General features: G+C 41.2%; 1 protein-coding gene across 1 annotated transcript in view; it reads right to left on the bottom strand.

The window, feature by feature from the left end:
* Positions 1–20408, bottom strand: part of LOC108523398 (rap guanine nucleotide exchange factor 6-like) — a 44548-nt gene extending 24140 nt beyond the window's left edge. Inside the window, exon 1 of the mRNA XM_017864008.1 lies at positions 20135–20408. Coding sequence (XP_017719497.1) covers positions 20135–20203 — 69 coding nt within the window. The 5' untranslated portion in view covers positions 20204–20408. The remainder of the gene's footprint in view (positions 1–20134) is intronic.
* Between the last annotated feature and the right edge of the window lie 3632 nt (positions 20409–24040).

The following is a 24040-nucleotide window of genomic DNA, read 5'->3' as shown; positions in this document are numbered from 1 at the left end:
AAAAAAAAAAAAAAAAAAAAGACTACTGGAGACCGGATAATTTATAAAGAAAAGAGGTTTGACTCCTGGTCCTGCAGGCTGTACAGGAAGCATGCCTGGGAAGGCCTCAGGAAACTTAAAATCATGGTGGAAGGTGAAAGGGAAGCAAGCACATATCCACATAGCCAGCAGGAGAAAGACAGCAAAGTAGAACAAAAGTGCTACATGCTTGTAAACAACTCAAGATCTCAAGAGAATGAACTCACTATCACAAGAACAGCAAGGGGGCAAATCTGCTCCCATAATCCAATCACCTCCCACAGGTCCCTCCCCCAACACTAGGGATTACAATTCAACATGAGATTTGGGTGGGGACACAGAGCCAAACCATATCAAGGGTCTACAACATATGCAATGGACAGTACAGGTGGTTCACAGTGCAAACTGTGGCATCCGCTATTCACTGCTAGGAGCAGTAGTATCTACCAAATCTGTGATAAGAGTCACACACCCAAGCCTGTTTTTCTAGTATTCCAAGCTTAGCCCCAAGTCTGGTTTTCTAGTATTCCAGGTAATTCTGTAGCTACCCGGAATCCTTTCAGTAAATTCTTCCTTTCGATTGGCCAAAATTGGGTTCTGTTGCATATAAGTAATAACCCTGTGAGATCCTGAACCAGCACCATCAGCATCACTTGGGAACATTGTATAAATGTAAATTCTCAGGCCTCACCCCAGACCCAGCCAATCAGAATCTCTGGGTTGTAGGGACCAGCAGTCTGTAATTTAATTAAGTCCTACAGGTGATTCTTCAGCACACTAAAGTTTGAGAACCACTGTTTATAAGTGGGATCTATGTCACTCTGGATTGTCTGACTAACCTATTAATAGCGGAGGACAACAAGCACTAAGATGCCTAGTAAATCCTAGTCCCTTTCTTTGTGTACCTAGTTTGAGGGTCACAAGAATGCTAACCATTCACAAAACAGAATAAAGAACAGTTTTAGTAGTAACCTGATTAATTCTTTTTCATATGATATGGGGGTTATGGCATTTTGTTTACATAGGACAGCAAGGAGTTGTGGAGTCTGTAATGCTGAGCTTGGAAAAGGGTTTCTTGGAGCTTTTATATCAATTATCTGCAAGATAAGCTTGAGGTACTATATGATCTATTAGGCATAAAGTCACAAATAAAAAAAACAAGAACCCTGACAGAGTCAGACTGGAAGTCTTATAGACACTCTTTGGCAGTAAAAAATCTAAATGCTAGATTCAAGGAGGTGCTAATCATTTACGCTGAATGCACTTGAAAGCTGCTCCATGTAGCTTTCAAGAGGGAAGTCGGCCAGGTGTGGTGGCTCACACCTGCAATCCCAGCACTTTGGGAGGCCGAGGTGGGCCAATCACTTGAGGTCAGGAGTTCATGATCAGCCTGGCCAACATGGCAAAACCCCATCTCTACTAAAAATACAAAAAAATTAGCTGGGTGTGGTGGCGCACACCTGTAGTCCCAGCTACTTGGGAGGCTGAGGCACGAGAATCGCTTGAACCCGGGCACAGAGGTTGCAGTGAGCGGAGATCACACCACTGTACTCCAGCCCGGGCAACAGAGCAAGACTCTGTCTCAATTTAAAAAAAAAAAAAAAAAAAAAAAAAAAAAAAAAAAAAAAGGAAGTCATCAGAAGGGTGGGAAAACTATCCATTTGGCATATTCCGACATCCCAGATCAGTAACATCTGATTCAGCACTAGTTCTGTAATTACAACAAAATACTGCAGAAATTATCCAGGGATATTAGAAAAACAAGTACCAGCTCAGGATTAGGGAATCAAATAACGGGTTCTACCTAGGGGGGAAAAAAAAGAAGAAGAAGGTGAGGAAGTGGTGATGACTCAGCACTTCCTAAAACAGATCAGCTACACCCTCTCAGCCAGTAGTTTTTACAGTGAAGTTATGCTGAAGAATCTTCTACAAATCATTTGGAAGGCAGTCTAACAATGTGGATAGCTGGATGCAGTGGCAGATGCCTGTAGTCCCAGCTACTCAGGAGGCTGAGGCGGGAGTGATCACGTGAGCCCAGAAGTAGGAGGCCAATCTGGGCAATGTGGAGACACCTGGTCTCTAAAAAAACAGCAACACACACACACAAAAAACCCAATTTGGACTCTGGAGACAACCCTGTGTTCAAATTCTGCCTATTTCAGCTCTCTCAGTTACTACTTGTGTAAACTTGGATAATCTGCTTAACATTTACTGTCTGTACAATGATAAGGATAAAATATCTCTAAACACAAATGATTGTTTTTTGAGACAGAGTTTCGCTCTTGTTGCCAGGCTGGAGTGCAGTGTTGCGATCTCAGCTCACTCAGACTCCACCTCCCAGGTTCAAGCGATTCTCCTGCCTCAGCCCTCTTGAGTAGCTGGGATTAGAGGCACCCGCCACCACACTGGGCTAGCAGTGGCTCACGCCTGTAATCCCAGTACTTTGGGAGGCTGATGTGGGTGAATCACCTGAGGTCAGGAGTTCGAGACAAGGCTGGACAACATAGTGAAACCCTTTCTCTACTAAAAATACAAAATTTTTAAATGTTTATTAAATGTGCAGCAGAGAGGCTATCACATGGTAAACAGTAATATTTGTATTATAGTTTGTATCCTAAAATTACAAAATAAGGATTAAAATATGCAGACTACTAAAGCATTTTGAATATTTAAACAATATGCCAAAGTTAATACCATACATTAAACGTAGAACTTATTGATTTTCTCATTCATGGACATATAAATATATTCGGCAAAATGGCAGTAAAGAGGTATAAAACATTTACCACAACTGGAGCCCAGACTCTGGTTTCTAAATTCATGTCTCACTAAAGGGGATTGAAGTTCTTTGGATAAATGGCTGACTTCAGTACTAGAGCAAAGGAAGTCAGGGCCTGGAACATCTTTTTATTCCAGAAAGCAAAAAAGTACTTAAAGACTAATGGGGTCCCATCAAAAGGATATAGGAGCTGACTTTGAAAGGGCTTCCACTGGCCATATTTGGAGCACGTTAATAATCAAAAAGGATGACAATATTGAATACAAAAATAATCCTTTACTTCACAGTGATTTAAAAAAGAGAGGAGGAGAAAGGAAGATGAGGAAAGCAGTTTTATACAGAAAACAACTAATAAATGTAAAAGAAATACAGAATCAGAAAATTATGGCCAGGCATCGTGGTCCACAACTATAATCCCAGCACTTTGGGAGGTCAAGGTGAGAGGATCACTTGAGGTCAGGAGTTCCAGACCAGACCAGGCAACATAGTGGAAACCCCATCTCTACCTAAAAAATAAATAAAAAATAAAAAATTAGCCGGTGTGATGGCGCATGCCTGCAGACTCAGCTACTCAGGAGGCTGAGGTACAAGAATCGCTTGAACCTGGGAGGCAGAGGCTGCAGTGAGCCGAGATCACACCACTGCACTGCAGCCTGAGCGACAGAGTGAGCAACAGCAAAGTAATAGTTAATTTAGGTGATGATTATCAATGAATGCTAAAATCAAAAGTTAAAACCATTGTTGGAGAACACGACATTCACCCATTCTCCAACTGTAACTTCGGATCACTTATAAATTATAGCATTGTACCTTTACAACAAAAGAGATACAGATGATCCTATTTAGTATGCCCAATAATGGAAAGAACTGACAATATGTGTCAGTGATGGGACAATATGGGAAGTATGGACCACCACCTATGCAGTTTCTCAACAAAATCATTTCACCTTAATCCAATCATGAAAAAACCAGATGAATCCAGATTATGATGCATTCTATAAGAGAGCTGGCCAGGCTCTTCAAAAGTACAATGTTTATGAAAGGAAAAAAAAAAATACAGGACTGTTCTAGATTAAAGGAGACTATGTTAACCAAATGTAACATAACATACCTTGACTAGATCCTGGATTGAAAAATGAAACAGAAGTGAGACGGCCAGGTACAGTGGCTCACATAGTTACTAATCATTCCCAGCAAGCTAACACAGGAGCAGAAAACCAAACACCGCATGTTCTCACTCGCAAGTGGGAGCTGAACAATGACAATACATGGACACAGGAAGGGGAACATCACACACTGTGGGGCCTGTTGCAGCGGGGGGTGGGGGGTAGGGGTGGGTGGCATAGCATTAAGATAAATACCTAATGTAGATGACGGGTTGATGGGTACAGCAAACCACCATGGCACGTATATACCTATGTAACAAACCTGCACATTCTGCACATGTATCCGAAAACTTAAAGTATAATTTAAAAAAAATACACCCTAAAATTTTAATTTTTAAGAATGAAAGTCTCAAATGATATGCTGAAACTTCAGGACTTCAATAATTAACCACTAAAATTACAATGTATCAAAAGATTAAGCATCCAATTGTCTGTAAGTTCAAAGTGTAGCCTTTCACTTCACTTTTCTAATCCTACCACGCATTATGAAGTTACCTAACACTTATTAATTCTAAATTCCACATGTACTTTTCAATCCTCATCTCTCTTCCAATTCTCTACAGCATTTGACTGCTGACATGTCATTCTCTCTCCTATCCCTTCTGTAATATGGTTCTCTCTGGATTCTTGTCCTTATGAGAAACATTTAGCAACACTTATAAGCACAGACTATGAAATCAGACTGCCTAGGTTTGAATCCTGACTACACTGGGTCTAGCTATGTGACATTAGACTAACTAATCTCTCTGTGATTCAATTTCCCTGTATGTAAAATGTGGATAATAATACCTTCTTTCACAGGGTTTCTTGAAGGATTAAATGTATATAAAGTTTTCATAACAGCAACAGGCATCCAATAACCATCATATAGAATGCAAGTCTTCAGTATTTTATTTCCATTATTAGCTTTCTGCACTGGCTGCTTTTTTTCCGTTTTTACTTTTTGTTATTTTGGGTCCATCTGCTCCATCTAAGTTTCCTTCATAGGCTTCTCATTTTTTTTCTTACTCCTATAAATGTTTATAAAGTTTATGTTCCCAGAACTGCAACATCTGCCTTTGATTCACTAGAGACTCTCTACTGTCAGGAATATCCTCCACATCCACAGCTTCAACTATCACATATGCCTATGACTCCCATATTTGCCCAAAGCTCTCCAGTAAATTCAGATACTATATGTTCTACTGGACACTGAACACTTTCACCTGGCTGACCCATCAGTAACTCAAGTGCAAAATTCATTACCAGTTCCCTTATTTAGGTAACAGTACTCAGGTTCATTGGCTCTGGCCAGAAATCTGTCAATTCTACTCTGGAAATATCTCCATTTACTATTGCAAATGAGGCAATTTAGAAATTCAATATTTCTCAGTGAATAACCGAAATAACTGGACTCTAAAATCCATTCTTTTCTTTTTTTTTTTTTTTTTTTTAAACACTCCCACTCTGTTGCCCAGACTGGAGTGCAGTGGCTCAATCTTGGCTGACTGCAACCTCCGCCTCCCGGGTTCAAGCGATTCTCATGCCTCAGCCTCCCAAGCAGCTGGGACTAAAGGTGTGTACCACCATGCCCAGCAAATTGTTTATATTTTTAGTAGAGACAGGGTTTTGTCATGTTGGCTAGGCTGACCTCGAACTCCTGGCCTCAAGTAATCCACCCACCTTGGCCTCTCAAAGTGCTGAGATTACAGGCATGAGAAACCATGCCAAGGGTAAAATCCAGTCTTCACATATACTGCCAAAGTGATCTTTCTGGAAGCCAAATCTAAATTCCTTAATAAGGAGAACACAATTCTTCACGATCTGGATCCTGACTATTCCTCCAGCTCCATTTACTTTACCACTCATTCTTGTCCCAGTGTTCCAGCTGCCTAGGCAACTTGCATGTACATACCATACTTACCTTGTGGCCTTGGCATATGCTGTTACTCTTTCAAGAAACACACCTTCGGCCGGGCGCGGTGGCTCAAGCCTGTAATCCCAGCACTAAGGCCCCGATCCGACGCAGGCGGCACTCACGAGGTCAGGGGACCATGCGACGACGCATCCTGGGCTAACACGGTGAAACACCCCATCTTTACTAAAAAAATACAAAAAACTAGCCGGCACGCGCAGGTGGCGGGCGGCCTGCGCGTACGTCCCAGCTACTCCAGAGGCTGAGGGCAAAGGAGAATGGCGTAAAAACCCGGGAGACACGAGCTTGGCAGTGAGCTGAGATTCCGGCACCCTGCGCTCCAGCCTACGGGCGACAGAGGCGGACGCCCCGTCTCAAAAAAAAACAAAAAAAGAAAAAAAAAGAAAACAAAAACACAGCCTTACCGCTTTCTTCACCTAAACTTTCTTCACCTAAATTTCTATATATAGTTGTTTCTTGGTATCCACTGGGAATTCATTCCAGAAGCCTTTGTGGATTTCAAAACCCACGGACACTTGAGTCCCTTATATAAAATGGTATAGTATTTGCACATAACCTACAGACATCCTCTGATATGCTTTATTTTCTTTTTCTTTTTTTTTTTTCCAGACAGGGTCTCACTGTGTCGCCCAGGCTGAAGTGCAGTGGCACGATCACAGCTCACGGCAGCCTCAACCTCCTGGGCTCATGCGATCCTCCCATCTCAGCCTCCTGAGTAGCTGGCATGCACCACCACACCCTGCTGATTTTTGTACTTTTTTTTAGAGACAGGATTTCACCAGGTCAGGCAGGTTTCAAACTCCTGGGCTCAAGCAACCAGGAGTTTGAGGACCCACTTCAGCCCCCAACATTTTGGGATTACAGGCATGAGCCACTACACCTGGCCTTGTATGCTTTAAATCATTACTCTAGATTATTTATTAATACTTAATACAGTGGAAATGCTATGTAAAGAGTTGCTATACTGTACTGTTTAGGAAATACTAGCAAGAAAAATATCTGTACATGTTCAGCACAGGCACAACGATCATGGGCCTAACTTATTTTCCATCCTTGGTTGGAAAATGCAAAACTCATGGATATGGAGGGCCAACTGTATCTTAAACTAATCAGGGTTCTCTTTTCTAAAACAACTTGAACAGCACCTGCCTACCCTTTGCTCTTCTCCCACAAAGGCCTTCCTACAAACTCCTGAGCCCCTGATATTTATAATTATCACAGTATTTAATCAGGCCATATTTTAATTGTCTATGTGTTTTGCTATCTCCTCCCTAGATGGAAGAACTACCTTTAATCTTTTAACTCTGGCACATGAAACGGTGCTTAAAAAATATTTACTGCACAAATGTTCATCAGCCAGTCTCCCTCAAAAAAAATTATGTATTCACCTGTGCCTCAGAGAGTCATGTCATTTAATAATCCTATAAATAATCCAAACTCCACACCAGGCATTGTGACACTCATAAACTCTTTCCTAAAAAAACCAGAGGATGGTAACCTATTTTAGTTTGACTTCTTAACTTGAGAAAAGCTGTGGTCATTTGGAAGTTCAGACACTTAAGATTTTGATTCTGAGAGACTGAGGAACTTCCCTCAGAATTCTCCAAAGGGAAGGAGGAGGCAGGCATGATGAGCTTGACTAAAGACAAAAATCTTGGTCCCCGCAAGGGACAGACTGATTGTAAACTCTGTAACATTGTGTTTATCATTTCACTTCACATTGGACCAGCCTGGGTAAACTAAGGTCTGGCTGTAAATAAAAACAGAACGAGTAATTTTATTAAAATAGGGGAGAATGTGTCTCACCTTTGGCATTACATGCCAAAGGAACATCAAACATGCGTTGGTTATGCCTCCACAATCTAAAGTTTTTAATAGAATTGCTCATTCTGTAGTCAAGCTCACCGAGTTGGGAATCTCCAACACACGCAAAATGATGGGCCTGGAAAAGATGTTCATACAGACAATCCAGGTCTCATCCAGATCTAACATTCCCTTTCTATCCAACTGGATTTACAAATGAAGGTCAAGGGGCCCCAGAAGTATAAATAAGTCCTTTTTCTTTCCAAGGAACCCTCTGAATGTGCCTCTGCTGTGGAAAAGCACAACAGAATCTTTGTTCTGCCAACCAGGGATGTGCACAGTGACTCACTCCAAAATGACTCCAAGTACAATGGTGCTCTTTCGCCAATTCAGAAAAAAACTCTACAAGTGTACATTTGAAGACCACTTTTCTTAATTCTGTTAACAGATTAATAAATGATTATAATATACTAAATTTTACATTTTTTGAATTTCCAGCTGCCTCTTTAACTTTTAATAGCCAAAAAGACCTAGTTCTTAAAAAAAAAAAAAAAAAAAAAAAAATTTTCTGATTTTAAGTGGGCAATTACATTAACACCTAGCAGAGCATGAAAATTTGCCCAGACGTTTTGAATCATCTGGTGAAAGAACATAAACAGTTAAAACTGGAATTTATATATATTTTTCTGTGATGTTCCCTGCAAATGTGTTTTGAAGCCATGCAGAAAAGGAGTATTTGTTCCAAGATATTACTACGTTTTCTCCGTATGAATTCTCTCTCAAGAACTGCCAGGTAAAACACTGTTTATGGCAATGTTACTTTATTCTTAATGAGAATAGTAATAGCAAATTTTGCCATTTTGCCAAACTTCATCAAGCCTTTTCATCTCAGCACTTTAAATATTAGACCAGTAGAAATCACTGTTAGAATAGTAAAGGAACAATATTTTCTTTTTTTTTTTTTTGTGAGACAGAGTTTCACTCTAGTTGCCCAGGCTGGAGTGCACAATGGCACAATCTCGGCTCACCGCAACCTCCGCCTCTCGGGTTCAAGTGACTCTTCTACCTCAGCCTCCCAAGTAGATGGGATTACAGGTGTGCGCCACCACGTCCGGTTAATTTTGTATTTTTAGTACAGACGGGGTTTCTCCATGTTGGTAAGGCTGCTTTCGAACTCCCGACCTCGGGTGATCTGCCCGCCTCAGCCTCCCAAAGTGCTGGGATTACAGGCGTGAGCCACTGTACCCAGCCTTGCTTTCCTTTTTAAAGTCATTTATTCTACAAATATTTAGATATCTACTATGTACCAAGTACTGTGTAATGAACACTGGGAGATAAGGGTACACTCGCTGTCTTCAAGGAGCTTCCAATCAGAGAAATATGCAAATAATCATAACACAGCACAGTAATTACTATGGTGGAAGAAGGCGCAAAGTATCTAGGAACACAGAGGAGTAGAAAAGTAAGGAAGGAAGGATGCACAATTCTGCAAAAGAGCACTAGAGATTTTAGTGAAGAATCAGAATGTGCCAGGCCAGAGGATGGTTTTCCAGAAAGAGAAAATAGTCACCTAATATATAGACTATCATTTACTGTTTATTATCAAGACACTTTGCTAATTATTTCACATATATTATCTCATTTGGTCCACACAAGAATCCCAAAAAGATATTCAGTCCTAGAGAAGTTAGATAACTTGCCTAGGGCCAAATTCTCAGAACTGGAGTCCAGATTTGAAGTAGGCTTGTCCAAATGCAAAATGCAAAGGCCAGTAACACCGTACCATACTGTTCCCATCCTATGCAATGCACAGAAACAGGAGAGATTTTAGTGTCAGGATATAAAGGATAGATAATCAGATGAATAACAATGAAAGCCCCAAGAGAGGAGGTTCAAAGTCCAGTACAAAGGCAAAATGCAAAGAACTAAGGTAGCTTCATAGTCCTCTTGGCTGCCAGAAAGAAGACTCACAATGAGCTGGGCATGGTGGTATACACTTGCACTCCCAGCTACTTGGGAAAACTGCTTGAGCCCAGGGGCTGGAGGCTAACCTGGGCAACACAGCAAGACCTTGTCTTTAAAAACAAAACAAAACAAAGAAAAAAACCACTCCACTCAAATTAAGTTCAAAAGCACAAAGAACAGATCTACAATGACAGAACCATAACAGTGGTTTCCTTTGGGAGGATATTGACTGAGAAGGAAAAAGGGGAAATTTCTGGAGTGCTGCTAATATTCTTTATCTATATTCTGTATCATGATATACACAGTAAAGTATGTTTGTGAAAATTAATGTGGCAATAGCTGGGTGCAATGGCTAACGCCTGTAATCCCACCACTTTGGGAGGCCGAGGAGGGTGGATCACTTGAGGTTGGGAGTTCGAGACCAGCCTGACCAACATGGAGAAACCCCGTGTCTACTGAAAATACAAAAAGTAGCCAGGCGTGGGTGCAGGGCTCACATCTGTAATCCCAGCACTTTGGGAGGCCGAGGCAGGCGAATCATGAGGTCAGCAGTTCGAGACCAGCCTGGCCAACATGGTGCAACCACATCTCTACTAAAAATACAAAAATTAGCCAGGCATGGTGGCGGGCGCCTGTAATCCCAGCTACTTGGGATGCTAAGGCAGGAGAATCGCTTGAACGCGGGAGGCAGAGGTTGTGGTGAGCTGAGATCATGCCATTGCAATCCAGCCTGGGAGACAAGAGCGAAACTCCATCTCACAAAAAACAAAACAAAACAAAACAAACTAATCTGGCAATGTATATTTAGGGCATATGGATTTTATGTTTTATATTCCATTTCAAAGTTTTCAAAAAAAAGTCTGGGGAAGGGGGAGAAATCATCTTTCCAACCAGTGACCAGGTTGGGCCAATTCTACCTCTTTAATATCTCACTATCCCACTTAACTGCATCCACCACTGGGTCCAGGACCTTATCTCACATCTGAACTACTGCACTTGTTTCTAACAACAAAACATACTTCTTGGTTTCCGTATTATCTTAGAATAATCACTGGTAGTCTTACCTTTCACATGGAAAATATCCCAGTTGGGATAAAACATACATCCAGTCTACCTGTATACATACAAGCCTCCCTGTCTCTACTCTGCTCCGCCCCACTCAATTACATCTCCAAAATGCTCACATAGTAGTCTTTATAAAAGTGATCTTATTTCCAGGCTTTAAACCCTGCAGTGGTTCTTTCTCCTTTATTTATAAGATGGAATTCAAATTTCTGAAATTATCCAAACCCTGCTAGTACATCCAGCTTCATCATTTAACATCTGACATCATGTACCATCATCCCCAAACATCCTAGACATTAGCATAGTGTTTTGCAACTTTTTTTAAATTTTCACCCCCTCCCAAAGAACCTTTCAGACAATTTTTCCTAAGCACTCCCTGATGTCTAATTAAATACTAAGGAATAAGACACTGTCAGTTTAGGGTTGAGTTTTGGAGGGCCACAAACCATACCAATAGCTACGATTTTTTTCCCACTCCCCTAAAAAACAATTTTTGCATCTTTGGGAGCGGTATGACTTCCAATGGGAATGCCTGCTCTAGACTTACAGATTGGCTTCTTATTCTACAACTATACATGGCTTGCCACCACCAGTACTTTTGCTCCTGCCTCTCTGCTTGGAATGACCTCTCTTGATCATCCAGAAATCAATTCATGACATTTAACACTGAATTCAATGCTCCTCCGTGAAGCTTGTTTCTTTCCCCATCTTGCAATCCCAAAGCCCTACTCATACTTTTGTCACTAATAACTAAAACATTTATTACATTTACGTTTTCTTATGTCTCCCAAGTCATTGATGAATAGGGACCATGTCCCAACTCCTCTCTACAACCTTGGTTTTCAATATGTCAGATATATTATTTCTTAAATGAATGCACAAATTAATGTTATCATCTGGGTGAGATAACCATATCTCAGTTTAAGTGGGACAGTCCCTCTTTAACCTGTTATTCTGACATAAATATTAATAGCTCCTCTTTTAATTCACAAAAATGATTTGAATAACATATTGTTAATCTATACCTAGGAAATGAGAAATAAAATTCTGAGCAAGAGTAGAACATAATCAGATCTGAGAGGAAGATCACTCTAGCAGCAAGACTCAATGACTCAAGCAATAATTTGGGGGTAGAAACAATAAAATAGCCTGAACTAGAGTAGCAAAACTAGTAAGAAAAGGGCAAATAAAAAGATTCAGGGGATAAAGTTTAGTGGCAAGTTGCATCTATGAGGAATGAAGAGAAATAATACAAATTTCTAGAGACAGTAACTTGGCCAGTTGCCAACAGATTATGAAGGAAGAGGAATGATGATGGCTCAATTTAGGACAAGTGGTTGAAGGACCTGGAGGACAAAGTGGTTAGATATATGAGGCTGAAGCACATAAAATTTAGGGGGTAAGTTGGAAAACATAGTCCTAGGAGGCATTAGCATATAACAACTAATTGAAACCAAGCTGCTGAGTAAGACTGTCCAAGAAACACAAAGTTAGCAGTTCTAATGAATAGTAAGTACTACCTTTTTAACATACGACTGTACAAAATGTATTTCCAAATCTTGGCTTGCAAAATATTTATTCATCATTTAATATGTGCAAATCATGGCATCAAGCACTGAGAGGGAAATAAACATTAAGGGAAATATAAGGAGTTCGTTCTGAAGTAAAATAAGAAAGATTATAAAGAATGGTATTAAATGTGGACTGAGTTGAGAAACAGCCAAGTTCAAGGTCTAATTATGCCTGTAGCTTCTTTAAGGAATCCTGGCATAATGGCACAAAGACGTACAGGCATACCCTGTTTTTATTGTGCTTGGCTGGTATTGTGGGGTTGTTTTCTTTTTTCTTTTTTTTTTTAAATACAAATGGAAGGTTCATGACAACCCTGCATCAACCAAGTCCATCAGCACCATTTTTTTCAACAGCACATGCTCACTTCATGTCTCCGTGTCACATTTCGGTAATTCTCACAACATTTCAAACTTTTTCATTATATTTGCTATGGTGGCCTGTGATCAGCAATCTTTCATGTTACTATTGTAATTGTTTTGGGGCACCACAAACTGTGCCCATGTAAGATGGCAAACTTAATTGATACATGTTATGTGTTCCAACTGTTTCACTGGCTGTTCCCTCTTCTCTCTCTCCCTCTCTCCTGGGGCCTCCCTGTTCCCTGATACATAACAATATGGAAAGTAGGCCAATTAATAACCCTACAATAGCCTCTAAGTGTTCAAGTGAAAAGAGTCACATATCTCTCACTTTAAATCAAAAGCTAGAAATGATTAAACTTAGGAAGGCTAACAATGGCCCAAAGCCGGGCCTCTTGCACCTCACATTTAGCCATGTTGTGAATGCAAAGAAAAAGCACATGAAGAAAATTAAAAGTGTTACTTTAGTGGACAAAAAAATTATTTAAAACAAAAAAGTGAAAAAGTCTTATTGCTGATATGGAGAAAGTGTGAGTGGTCTAGATAGACGATCAAATCAGCCACAACAATCCCTTAAGCCAAAATCTAATCCAGAGCAAGGCCCTAACTTTTCAATTCTTAAAAGGCTGAGAGATGAGATGGCTACAGAAGAAGTTTGAAACTAGTAGAAGTTGGTTCATGAAGTTTAAGAAAAAAAGCCACCTCCACTAACATAAAAAGTAAGTTATCCTGAAGATCTAAGATAATTAACGAACGTGGCTACGCTAAAAACCAGATTTTCAATATAGACAAAACAGCCTTATATCAGAAGAAGATGCCACCTAAGACTTCCATAACTAGAGAGGAGAAATCAATGCCTAGCTTCAAAATTTCCAAGGACAGGCTGACTCCTGTTAGAGGATAATGCCGCTGGTGACTTTAAGTTGAAGCCAATGATCATTTACTATTCTGAAAACCCTAAGGCCCTTAAGAATTGTGTTAAATCTACTCTGCCTGTGCTCAATAAATAAACAACAAAGCCTAAATGACAGCACGTTTGTTTACAGTATGGGTTACTGAATATTTTAAGCCCACTGATGAGACCGATGAGACCCACTGCTCAGAAAAAAAGATTCCTTTCAAAATGCTACTACTCATTGACAATGCATCTCGTCACTCAAGAGCTCACATGGAGGTATACCAGGAGATAAGTGATATTTTCAGGCCTGCAAACACAACATCCATGCTGTGGCCCATGGATCAAGGAAAAGTTTCAACCTTCAAGTCTTGTTATTTAAGAAACACATTTCATAAGGCTACAGCTGAAATACATAGTAATTCCTCTAACAGATCTATGAAAAGAAAATTGAAAACCTTCTTGAAATGATTCATCATTCCAGATGCCATTAAAACCATCTGTGGGCCAGGCATGGTGACTCACGCCTGTTATCCCAACACTTTGGGAGGGTGAGGTGGGAGGATCACTTGAGCCCAGGAGTTCAAGACCAGTCCGGGCAATGTCGTGAGACTATCACTTAGAAAAAAAAAATTGTGAAGCATGGGAGGAGGTCAAAATATCAACACTAACAGGATTCTGAAAGAGGCTGACTGCAACCCTTATGAATGACTTTGAGGGGTACAACACTTCAGTGAAGGAAGCAACCGTATGTGTGGTAGAAATAGCAAGAGAACTAGAATTAGAAATGGAGCCTGGGCTGGCTCCCAGCACTTTGGGAGGCCAAGGTGGAAGGATTGCTTGGGTCCAGGAGTTCAAGACCAACCTGGGCAACATAGCAAGGCCTCGTCTCTACCAAAAAAAAAAATCAGCCAGGCATGATGGCATGCGCCTGTAGTACCAGCTACTCAGGAGGCTGTGGTGGGGTCGCTTGAACCTGGGAAGTAGAGGCTGCAGTGGGTTGTGATTATGCCATTGTACTCCAACCTGGGCAACAGAATGACATCTTGTCTCAAAGAAAAAAAAAAGGGGGAGAAAGAAAAAAAAAATGGAGATGGAGCCTGAAGGTGTGACTAAATTGCTGCAATCTCATGATAAAATTTGAGTGGATGAAAAGCTGCCTCTTATGCATTAGCAAAAAATGTCATTTCTTGAGACAATCTACTCCTGGTGAAGATGATATAAATACTGTTCAAATGACAACAAAGCATTTAGAATATCACATAAGCTTAAGCTTAGTTGATAAAGCAGCAGCAGAGTCTGGGAAGACACCAATTTTGAAAGAAGTTACTGTAGGTAAAATGCTATCAAACAGTATCACATGCTAAAAAGAAATCTGTCATGAAAGGAAGTCAATTGATGCAGCAAACTTCATTGTCTTATTTTAACAAACTGTCACAGCCACCCCAACCTTCGGCAACCACCACCATGATCGGTCAGCAGCTATCAACACTAAGGCAAGACCCTCCACCAGCTAAAAGATGACAACTAGCTGAAGGCTCAAATGACTGGTTAGCGTTTTTAGCAATAAAGTATTTTTAAATTAAGGTATATGCTTTTTTTAGACATAAGGCTATTACACACAGTAGACTACTATATGTGTAAACAACTTTTATATGCACTAGGAAATAAAATTCACGTGACTCACTTTATTGGGATATTGGCTTTACTACAGTGGTCTGGAACCAAACCTGCAGTATCTGGGAGGTATGTCTGTACCTTAACAGCTTTTGTTGTTTTAGTGCACTTAATTGTCCATAGAGTATTTAAATCTAAAATTTTCCATAAGAATATCTTTGCAAATTGAAAAAGGAAATCAGAGAACTAGCTCAGGAAAGACAATGTTCTGTGGAAGCTGAATCTATAAGTAGGAGAAATCTCTTACACACACACACTGTGTTAGAAAGATATCTAAATGGCACACTTTACAACATGTGTCTGTACTTGATGTCTGGCTCACCAGGACTATGCCTGAGTTGATAGTTCCACCTAAGGACAACAGATGGTTCAAAATAAAGGAACCATTCATTTTGACCCAGAAACACAAAGAGTTCTTTACTCATTATTTACTCATCAATTATACGAAACAAACAAATGATTTCAACATACTAATTCTTATCCCTTTGTATATTTTTCATAACATTTTGCACCCAGTAGGTATTCAAGGAAAAATAAGCTGAACAAATAATTTTATCCCCTTCTATTTTACAGCTTGTTAATTTGGCTTCTATAACACCACCACTCTCTCGGTTTTTCTCCTACTGCACTGTTTGCTTCCATCCATTCTCCTTTGCTGATTTCTACTCTTCTCCCCAACCTTATATTGATCTCATGTCCCATGGCATTCACTGTCCTTGGTCCTCTTCTATTCTCTATGTACACTCACTACTTGCTAATTTTACCCAGTCTCACGACTTTCAACATCTATAAACTGATGACTACAAAATTTTTATCTCCAGCCCAGCCTTCTTAGTGATACAAATTTGTATATGCAACTTCTTACTCATTTCTAACAGATATTTCAAACTTGACATGTTCAAAACTGAATTTCTGATCTTGCCCCTAAAACCTACTCCTCCTGCAGCTTTCCCTATCTCGCTGATGGCAGCTCAAACCTCTCAGACTACAACTCCAACACTCCAGTTATTTAGGCCAAAAACCTTGAAGTCATGCTTGATTCTTCTCTTTTCCATCAAGGTCCACATCTGATCTATTAGCAAATCCTGTTGGCTAACCCTGCAAAATATTTCTAAAACTTAACCACTTCTCACCACTTCCATTACTATCACTATCACCTTAGTCAGAGTTACCATCATCTCTTACCTGATTTAATGCAATAATAGCCTTTAACTTCCTGCTTTTGCCCCTAAACACCTACAGTCTATTCTCAACACAGCAGACAGGAGACTACCCAATAGGGGAGTCAGGTGTAGTGGCACATGCCTGTAGTTCCAGCTACTTGGGAGACTGAAGCAGGAGAATCTGTTGAGCCCAGGAATTAGTGACCAGACTGGGCAATATAGTGAGACCCTCTTTAAAAACAAAAGGTAGGCCAGGTGCGGTGGCTCACGCCTGTAATCCCACCACTTTGGGAGGCCGAGGTGGGCGGATCATGAGGTCAAGAGATTGAGGCCATCCTGCCCAACATGGTGTAACCCCGTCTCTACTAAAAATACAAAAATTAGCTGGGCGTGGTGGTGCACACCTGTAGTCCCAGCCACTTGGGAGGCTGAGGCAGGAGAATAGCTTGAACCCAGGAGGCGGAGGTCACAGTGAGTCGAGATCGCGCCACTGCATTCCAGCCTGGGTGACAGAGCGAGACTCTGTCTCAAAAAAAAAAAAGTAAAAAAAAAAGGTTAAGCAGGGCCAGGTGCGGTGGCTCACACCTGTAATTCCAGCACTTTGGAGGCCAAGGCAGGTGGATTACGAGGTCAAGAGATTGAGACCATCCTGGCTAACATGGTGAAACCCCATCTCTACTAAAAATACAAAAAATTAGCCGGGCGAGGTGGCACACACTACTCAGGAGGCTGAGGCAGGAGAATCGTTTGAACTTGGGTGGCGGAGGTTGCAGTCAGCCGAGATTGCACCACTGCACTCCAGCCTAGGCGACAGAGCAAGACTCTGTCTCAAAATAAAAAGAAAAGAAAAGAAAAAAGGTTAAGTAGGTCAATATCAACTCCTCTGCTTCAAAATCTTTCAGTGCTCCCCCTCACTGAAAAGTCAAATAATTTGCAATGATTTGGAAAGTTCTATATGATGTGCCCTATGCTATGCATCATTATCTCCACTCCTTCATCTCTTACTACTCTCACACCTGTTCACCCTTCTCCAGTCACACAAAGCTGCTTGCTATTCCTGGAATGCATCAAGACATGCTCTCAACATAGGGCCTTTGCAACGACTGCTCCCTTTGCTGGGAAAGCACTTTCTCCATATACCCCTATAGTTAATGCCATCACATGCATCAAATCTTTGATCAAAAATCATCTTCTCAACCCAGACGAACGAACCACCTTATTTAAACTGCAACCCAGCCCTTGCCCCTTGCTTTCAATCCCTCTTACTCTGCTCTTTTTTAATAGCAATTAAAAGCTACATATTATGTAACTTACCTTTTAGTATATTCATTATCTGCCTTCCCCCCTCTTCATGCTATCAGAATATAAGTCTTACTAGGGCAGACCTGCTTTGTTTATGGATACAACTGAGTGCACAGACTAGTGCCTTCAGCTGCCAGACTCCCAATAAGCAACTATTGAGCTAATATATTTATAATAGACCCTTGGGAGTCCAGTAAAAGTAAGGACCTTCTGAAAACAGAAATGAACTTGCGAGAATTTCGTCAAATTATCACAAACAAATCACTAGGATTCAGGATTTCCTTCTTCATACTTCTTTACCCCAAACAAATTCTACACTCATTCAAAAGCACTACCAATGCATCAGTTAACCTCTTATGCTGCTAGATGTCAGGGCTACATTCTGTGTACTGTGGGCAGCTGTTCAGCATTCCCTTGAACAATGCTGCTGTTCCAGTTAAACAAAATAAAGTACTTATTAACACAGCACACAGTGGTCAACATAACTTTATGAACAGTTTAGAAAATTTCCTAAGGTTCAAAAATAGGCAATTTCAGCCAGGCGCAGGGCTCACGCCTATAATCCCAGCACTTTGGGAGGCCAAGGCGGGAGGATCATGATGTCAGGAGTTCAAGACAAGCCTGGCCAACATGGTGAAATCCCGTCTCTACTAAAAAAACAAAAATTAGCTGGGCATAGGGGTGTGTGCCTGTAATCCCAGGTACTAGGGAAGGTGAGGCAGGAGAATTGCTTGAACCGGGACCCGGGAGGCGGAGGTTGCAGTGAGCTGAGATCGCGCCACTGCACTCCAGCCTGGGCTACAGAGGGAGACTCCATCTCAAAAAAAATAAAATAAAATAAAATAGGCAATTTCAAAATAAATAATTCTGCTGTTAAAGAGCAGTAGGATTTTTCCATTAAAATGTGAATTTAGTAGCACAAGTAATGTTTAAAATTAAAAGCAGCCGGGCAACTGCGGCTCACACTTGTAATCCCAGCACTTTTGGGAGGCCAACGCGGGCAGATAACTTGAGGTCGGAGTTCGAGACCAGAATGGGCAACATGGTGCAACCCCGTCTTTACTAAAAATACAAAAAATTAGCCAGGCATGGTGGCGCCTGCCTGTAATCCCAGCTATTCCGGAGGCTGACGCAGAAGAATCGCTGGAACCAGGGAGGCAAAGGTTGTAGTGAGCCAAGATCGCGCCACTGCATGCCAGCCTGGGCGACAGAGTGAGACTGTCTCAAATAAAAAATAAAAAATAACATTAAATTAAAACCTACATTACACATCGTAAGCCTTGTATAATACTTTCCAATGCTATAAAAGCTGTAAGAGAATTTGCCTACTCAAATTCATACTTTCAATTAGCTCACATTGACTTCAAGAATCAGCATAATGAAACAAAAACTCATCGAATTATAAATGTATATCTCAAAAAGAGAACTCTGGAAAGTGGTAGAATTTGTGCTGTTCCTATGTAAACATCAGGATCTTCAATAACATAATTTGACCTATCATAGCATCCATTATGGCCTGAATAATTGTCACGACCCAAAAGGTCAGCTCAACGTTACTAAGACTCAGTATGCAAAACACTATGTATCTGAAAAACTCCACAGTGACTTAGGAAAAATTAACCAAAGCATTTCCTTTACTGCAACTTTAAACAAGACAATCCAACAATCCACTCACATTGTTGTTAGTGTTTTGTTTAGAAAATACGTCCCACTTGTCATAGAAACTTCTCCAAATCGAGGAAAATCTTCCCCAAAACCTTAGCATTCTACCGGGATAAGCAAAGCTAACAGGTTTTAGTTACATGCCAGAAAACAAGCCTTCAGGTCTAATGAAAATCTTTTAAGCTGATACCGTAACTGTTAACTCGACACAGCAAATTTTGGATCCAAGCACAAAATACTGTAAAATTTCCCAGTGACAGTCTGAAAAAGTACCTACAGCGGTGTTCTTTAAACATGCATCATCTACTACAGAATTCACCATTTGACTGGATGCAAACCTTTAAACTAATTTTGAAAACTTTATCTTTTTTAGGCAACCGTACAATATTTCAGGGACCTTTAAAGAAAAACTATTTCTAAATTACACGGCTGAGATACTTCCCTTACAATTTTCATCTCGTTTTTCATAGTCTACTTAAACGAATGGGCATCTAACTCCGAAACTCGTTATTACCCAACTCAGAAAATACGACTTAGTAATGGTGCTTTCTTAACGACACTCAGAAGTTCCCGGCAAGGGATGGGTACGCGGGTTAAGACCGCATCACGGGCAGGAAGGGCGGTTGGCACCCTGCTGGCGACAAGGGCCGGGTCAGGGCAGAGACTCAAGAGAACCGATTCCCAGTAGCAGGTGCGAGACTCTGGCAAGAGGGCAGTCGCCGCGGGTTTCGGACAGACAGGGGGATGCTGTCTATTGCACTGTGGGACGCACATCAGGGTCGACCAGCCTCACCTCGGGAGTCCGCTCGGGCGGCTTCTTCCTCAACGCCTGCCTAGCGCCAGGGTCCACGGGTGAGTTCATGGCCACGGCCTGGGCACTCTGCAGCCTGCCTTTAGCAGCCCACGCCACAGTTCATTCACCCTAGGTAGCGGGTGCGGTACCTTTCCCCCGCCCCAAGGAGGGAACTTCGCGACGTAACAAGGTCCAAACTCAAGCAAACAACCCTTCGCAACGCCCGCCTAGGGCCTCTACCCACGCGCGACTGGCCGGAGACAAGCCCTGGCGCGGGCGGGGGAGAGTAAGTGCGCATGCGCAGCACGCACGCGCACGCTAAGGAACGCCCAAGGGAGTGACTCCACTGTGACGTTAGAATTGGGGCGGTGCGGGTAAGTCGTTTCCTGCTGTCGTCGTGAGATTTAAAGACACCTCGCGAGACCTCACCTAAATCGGTCACGGGATCCGCCTCAGCGTTGAGGTTCCGGCTTCTCCATCTGTTGGAGAGACCGGAAACGCGCTGAGGGCCTAAGCAAAAAGAGCAGTTTGGGGCAGAACCGTGGGGAGGCGTTCTGAGTGGAGAGAACTGTTGCGCCCAAATCCGGAAGCCCAGGGCGTGGCCAAGTCCGGGTTTGCGCTCCCCTCTGCAACTTCAACTGCCGACTTTGAATATGCGGAAGTAGAAGCCGCCATTTGGCAAAGAAGGAAGTCCACGCACACCCCATATCTCTTTAAATAAAACGAAATCTCTTGTGAAAGCTGCCCACAGAGAAGTGCTTGATCTATTCGAAACGGACGTCATGAGACCAGGGCAGAGAAAGCAAACTTTCACGGCCAGGATGGGCAGCCGGTGCCGCGGCCAGCTCACGATTACCTTTGAGTCAAAAAACTGGATTTAGACTGCCTTCATGTAACTAAATGCCCGGGGCAACCCTCCCTCAGGCAACTGGGTTTAGTGTTGGGACTCGAGTGGCAACTTTTGCAATACTTTTTACATTCTAGTCTGCTTCCCAACAGACCGAATAAACCCAATTTTGTTTCACTGGTCCCTTGGTAAGAAAAACAATTCTCTTAGGAGCAGCCAGAGAGCTGCTGAGGATGTTTCAACAATAAACTCACTGACAATTTCAGAATCCACCGTTCTGGGATACTCCTTACCCTTTCTCATAAGTTCATAGGTAACTAATTTTGGCGACACCACCTTTCCACTGAATTTTATGCTCCTTGGTGGCTGTAACCACATCTAGGTACACCTTGGTATTTCTCACAGCAGTTAGCATAGTTCACTAAACAAGATGATTTATGATTTCATGCTTTCCAACTAATGACCGATTCACAGTAATTTTAATGACATAATAAGAGTTAAAAGTATATTTGAAAGCAATGAGAGTTCAGGCTACACAACACCGTTTCTGGGACGCGCAATGACTTAAGGGCTGTTTTCTGTTGGTCCTGGGGCTTGCCCAAACTGGGAGTTTACAACATACTATTAACATTTCTCTTTTCAGGTATAGAGCAAAACCTTACCAGGGAAGTGTGCCATAGCCATTGTAGAAATAAAGTAATCGTGGAAAAATCACAGGATGTTGCAGACGATCTGTATTCCTCATCATTTTTGGTGCAAATATAACCTCTCAAAGGTCTGCCTAGGATCACAAACAAAAGTTATCCCTTCCATTCTTCAAGGATCATTTTTCAGAGTCACCTCAATATTTTGAAAGAGGGAAAAGGAACTATCATGATCACCATGAACTTGAACTTTAATAGACCTAGAATTTGTGTCTCTAATATTAGACTTCTTCTAGTTAAGTGACTTGAAGTTATTTAACATCTTAATTTTCCTATGTTAAATGGGAATATAGTAAAGGACCTGTTGTTTCAGAATTTTCTTCAGATTACGTGAGAAATTTCACATGAAGCACTTAGTATGTTGCCTGCACAATCCAAGCACTCTTTATTTTTTCCATTATTTCGCCTCTGGGAAGTGATTTTTTTTTTTTTTTGAGACGGAGTTTTGCTCTTGTTGCCCAGGCTGGAGGGCAATGGCGCGACCTCGGCTCACTGCAACATCCCTTGAACTACTCAGGAGTTCAAGAGATTCTCCTGTCTTAGCCTCCCGAGTAGCTGGGATTACAGACACCCGCCACCACACCCGGCTAATTTTTGTATTTTTAGTAGAAATGGGGTTTCACCCATTTTAACCATATTGGCCAGGCTAGTCTTGAACTCCTGACCTCAAGTGATCCACTCAATTTGGCCTCAAAGTGCTGGGATTATAGGCATGAGTCTCTGCTCCCGGCCTGGGAAGTAATTCCTCTAAAGTAGAAATTCAACTTTGAATAATTGAGTAGCTTTTTTTAGTTCAGTTTTTTTCACTTATAACAATCCCAAAACACATTTAAGTATTTGTGAGGATGTGAAGCAAGAGGAACTCTCTCAAACTGCTGGTTAAGTGCAAGTTGGGAAGTCACTTTTGGCAAGGAAAAAAAAAAAGTAATAAAGCTGAAACATAACACACCTTATGACAGCAAGTCTTTTCCTTGATATATGCCCTATAGCAGCAGTCCCCAACGTTTTATGGCACCAGGGACTGGTTTTGTGAAAGACAAATTTTCTGTGGGGGTTGGGGGAGGGTTTCAGTATGGAACTGTTCCAACTCAGATCATCAGGCATTAGATTCTCATAAGGAGCATGCAGCCTAGATCCCTCACATGTGCAGTTCATGATAGGGTTCCTGCTCCTAGAGAATCTAATGCCCCTGCTGATCTGACAGGCAGAGCTCAGGCAGTTATGCTTCCTTACCTCCTGCTGTGTGGCTGCTTCCTAACAGGCCATGGACCAGTACCAGTCTTCAGCCTGGGGACTGGGGACTGGGGACCCCTGCCCTATTAACAGAAAAGATGGACAAAAATGTTCATTATTCATAGAAGCCAAAAACTGGAAATAACCCAAATATCCATCAATACTAGAAGGGATAAATTGTAAAATATTCATCCACAATGGCACATAGCTACATAGCACATAGTGATGATTCTCCAACATAATGTTGAGAGAAAAAAAGCAAAACAAAATACAGAGTATAATTACACACACAGAGTTTAAACACAAGCAAAACTAGGTCTTTCAGGGATGCATATACAGAGGTAAAATAATGAGAAAGCAAGGAAATGAAGTCAGAGTGGTAGTTACAAAAGTGAGATGGTAGAGAATTATGGTCAGGATAGGGCACATGGAGGAGGGGGCTTCTGGACTGCTGAAAATGATCTACTTATTGGCCTTAGTGATGGTTATATGAGTATATATTTACTCTGTTTTCTGTATATATTTCACAAGAGAAAGTATGCAAAAATAATTGGGTTTTGTCATTAGACAGCAGTAGTAAAAACTACATTAATATACATGGTGACTATCCGTAACTAAATTTAAGTATACATTTTCAAAATCTATCTTGTCCTTTACTATCTTGTATTATATTGTTATATACAGAGAAAAGTGAGGAGAGACAGTGAAGTTCTAATAGCTATTTTCAGACAAAAGGCAACCTCCAGGACAGGATTCACCAGCATTAACTTGTATCTGAAAGAAAAATATAATGGTCTGAATGCAAGTAATTTATTAAATTGTGGGAAAATAAGGACTTTTTCATTGGCTTAACTATTTATGTTTACTTACTACTACCTGACAGCACATTACATATGAGTAACATGTATATATATTTAATTTTTTTGGTCTATCCCCTCCACAAAAAAGAAAATATGTAAACTCTATGAAAACAGAAATAATGTATTATTTACTGGCATGTCCCTAATATTCAAACCTATGCCTAGCACATAATAGGTGTTGAATAAATATTTGCTGAATGACCAAAGAGAACTAAGGACTAACTTATTAAGAGGGCATTTTGCTATTAGAAAGAGAGGTACT

Source organism: Rhinopithecus bieti, unplaced genomic scaffold (genome assembly GCF_001698545.2).
Source record: "Rhinopithecus bieti isolate Rb0 unplaced genomic scaffold, ASM169854v2 scaffold_74448, whole genome shotgun sequence".
Classification (NCBI taxonomy): Eukaryota; Metazoa; Chordata; class Mammalia; order Primates; family Cercopithecidae; genus Rhinopithecus; species Rhinopithecus bieti.
Note: the sequence above shows the minus strand (reverse complement) of the source record. Positions and strands in the feature narration are given on the sequence as shown.